Here is a 3,115-nt window from a genome sequence, read left to right as displayed (position 1 = left end):
CCTCACTCTGGAAGAGTAGGGCCCCAAATTCACAAGAGAGGTAGACAGAGGTCTTTTGTATTTGTTAGAGGAAGGGTTCTTTTGTATTTGTTAGAGGAAAACTGGGTGAACACTGAACTTTGATGTAGAAAACACTGAAATCTGCCATGTGGAGCCAGGCCTAAACCAGGAGGACAGGAAACCAGACAGAATTCGTGCTAAGCTGTTTCAGCCTTGGGGACTAAACTATTGCTACTAAAAGCAAAGACTCTCATTATGGGTTTTAAGATTTCTCTCACCTTATCCCACCCTTCACCCCCTACTCCCTGTCACTGCCATTCTTCCTACGCACAGAGTAAGTGCTCAATCAATAACATTGAGGGCCAGGTGTGGTGGTGTGCACCTGCAGTCCCAGCTACTCGGGACACTGAGGTGGGAGGATCACTTGAGCCCAGGAGATCAAGGCTGCAGTGAGCTGTCATCACACCACTGCACTCCAGCCCAGGCGACAGAGCAAGATCCTGTCTCAAGATAAAATAAAGTTGACCTCAAAATAAAGTTGAAAAGGTTCTCATGCTTGGTACTGACTTGCCACAGAGCAAATGGTCCAAGGCCATATTAAGAGGCCACACTGGCTCCTACCTCCAGGCAAGTCTCCTAAGTGGCTCCTCCTTCAGAAGCTAAAAGGTAAATCTGGTGAAAAGAGCAACAGCTGGCAGTCAGGGAGGCCCAAGTTTGAACTCTGCTCCACAACATACTTGCTGTTATGACTTCACAGCAAGTGACTTTATCTTTACTCACTTCCATGTCCTCTTCTTATTCCTTTGAGGGTTGCTGTAACAACTACATGAGATAAAGAATGTAAATGTGACTGATGGAAACAATTGCATGTAGTGGATGCTCAATTAATGTTAGTTCCTTTCCTTTCCCCCTTCTCTGCAAAGGCCCCAGAAACTCAGTCGGCTTTCTTTTGCTTTCCAGAGCATCTACCCATCTGTCTTTCTTAGAATTCAACTCCCTTGCAGAGTGGGTTCAGTGGGACAATCTCCCCAGCTCCCCACTTCCCCAAATAAGTACACGGGTCCTTTTCATTGAAGGGTTTTACTGCTAATCACTCTGGGGAAAACAGAGGCAGGTTGGGGAGGTTGGGGGAGGGATAACAAGTAACAAACATTGGGGAGTGTGAAGGTCCCTGGGTCATGGCTCCCTGAGGGTTTCCCTTTCATTTCTAAGGCAGGACCTCAGATCTCTTCTCCAGACCAAGGAGGCCCCTTCCATTGAGAAGGTCACTCCTCCCAGCCCAGAGATCTAGAAGCAAAGTTGGGGCACAATAGGTGGGAACTAGCAGGACACTGCAGTGCACTCCTACCTAAGCAAGTTCACAGACAATTTGGAGAACCTTCAGATAGTGACACCCATCTCATAGGTACTTCCTCAAAGGCCAGGGGACTGCTGCCTTAATGACACGAGCATGTTCTGAGCCTACCCTATTTCTCTTTCACCCCAAGAAAGTGAAGCCAAGACTGGGTCCTCTGACTTTTCAGCACGAGAAATTGGCCCGGAAAGAGGCAAGGGTTTTTACTCCAGAGTCCCTTATCAGGACTTCCTGAGATCCTGACTTCAGAGGCAATACAAAACCATTCTCCAAAGTGGGATGAAGGGCTTGAGGTCAAGGTAGCAGCAGCAGATGCTCAAGATCTTCCTCCAATAGGTTGGGGTCTCTCGCTCTCTCTCCTTCACTCTAAATGGGGCTCTCCTTCAGCTGGAATCTTTCCCAGCCTGCTCGCCCAAGTGAGTTTTCTGGTGGCGGATGAGATTCGAGCTCCGGGAGAAGTGTTTCCCGCACACAGTACACCGGTAGGGCTTCTCCCCTCTGTGGGTCCTCTGGTGAGCTCCAAAGTTGGAGATATCGCTGAAGGTCCGCCCGCACTCAGTGCACTCATAAGGTCTCTCACCTGTGTGGGTGCGGTGATGCACGCCAAAGCTGGAGCTGTTGCTGAAGCTCTTCCCACACTCACAGCAGATGTAGGGCGCTGGCTCCAGGTGGGTCCGGTGATGCACAGCTAGTGTGGCGCTCTGGCTGAAGCTCTTGCCACAGATGTCACAGCGGTATGGCCGCTTACCTAGGTGATCTTGCTGGTGTGTGGTGAGGTCTGAGCGCCGCCGAAAGCTCTCCTGACACTTGGGGCATTTGTAGTGTTTCTCTTCCAGGTGGATCCGCTCGTGCCGGATGCGGTTGGAGCTTCTCGAGAAGCTCTTGCCACATTCAGAACACTTGTAAGGCTTCTCACCAGTGTGGATCCGCTGGTGTGTTCTCAGGTTGGAGGTATTATTGAAGGTTTTGCCACACTGGGCACATATAAAGGGTTTCTCATCTGCCTCATGCCTTGGATGAGCAATGGGATCCCCTGGCTCTCGAGCCGGGACAGTGACTTTCTGCCATGGTTTTTTTGGATGAGTTTCTTGCAGTTCATCCGACAGGCTCTCTTGCCCATGCTCCTTCTCCCCAGGTGGGATCCAAGAACCCTCTGAGTCATCCACTCTCCAAGGCTTACCCCCTTCCCCTTCCTCAGGCAGGTGTGGTTCTGGACTCTGCTCCTTCTCACTGCCCATCTCTGAACCCTGAGAATGAACACAAATGGCCAACACCTTTATTCTTTGGGTTGGGCCAGATCATAGGGAATCTTTTGTTCAGTTTGAAGGGTACACACCTTCCTCATGGGACCATCCACTAGAAACAACTTCAATCAACTGGAATACTTGGATAGAACACCTTTACTTGCTACCTTTTAAGTGACAAACTTTCAGAGATATTTAAAGCTACCCACCAGAGCAAAAAGAAGGCACCGGCTTTGTCCACCACCACCAGATGATATTGGTGCCATTTGAATAATGTCACTCTTCTTGATACCACTAAGCAACGACAATCCAGACTATAATTCATGGGCAAGTAAAAGAGCTTTCATTTTGGGATAAGTGCAATTTTTCTGCCTAACTGTAAGTTAACTGTAACTCTTTTTATGTTTAATCCTTTTTGAAAAGCCTTCCTTACAAGTATCCATCTATTTGCCAGATTTCAAAATGAACAAAACAAAACCTCTAAATCTTGAGGCTCTCCTAGGTGACAAGGCCCAGC

General features: G+C 48.7%; 1 protein-coding gene across 8 annotated transcripts in view; it reads right to left on the bottom strand.

Annotated features, from left to right (window-relative positions):
* Positions 1-1,064: 1,064 nt before the first annotated feature.
* The window catches only part of ZNF691 (zinc finger protein 691), a 12,448-nt gene continuing 10,397 nt past the window's right edge, over positions 1,065-3,115 (bottom strand). For 5 of the 8 annotated variants that reach the window (XM_012001755.1, XM_012001760.1, XM_012001758.1 and 2 more), the window contains one exon: positions 1,065-2,601. In XM_012001755.1, coding sequence (XP_011857145.1) covers positions 1,738-2,601 — 864 coding nt within the window. In that variant the 3' untranslated portion in view covers positions 1,065-1,737. Of the gene's footprint in view, positions 2,629-2,690; positions 2,695-2,807; positions 2,913-3,115 lie in introns of all 8 variants that reach the window. The other 3 variants (XM_012001762.1, XM_012001759.1, XM_012001754.1) reach the window with 3 other exon arrangements.

Source organism: Mandrillus leucophaeus, unplaced genomic scaffold, assembly GCF_000951045.1.
Source record: "Mandrillus leucophaeus isolate KB7577 unplaced genomic scaffold, Mleu.le_1.0 Scaffold67, whole genome shotgun sequence".
In the NCBI taxonomy this organism is placed as follows: domain Eukaryota; kingdom Metazoa; phylum Chordata; class Mammalia; order Primates; family Cercopithecidae; genus Mandrillus; species Mandrillus leucophaeus.
Note: the sequence above shows the minus strand (reverse complement) of the source record. Positions and strands in the feature narration are given on the sequence as shown.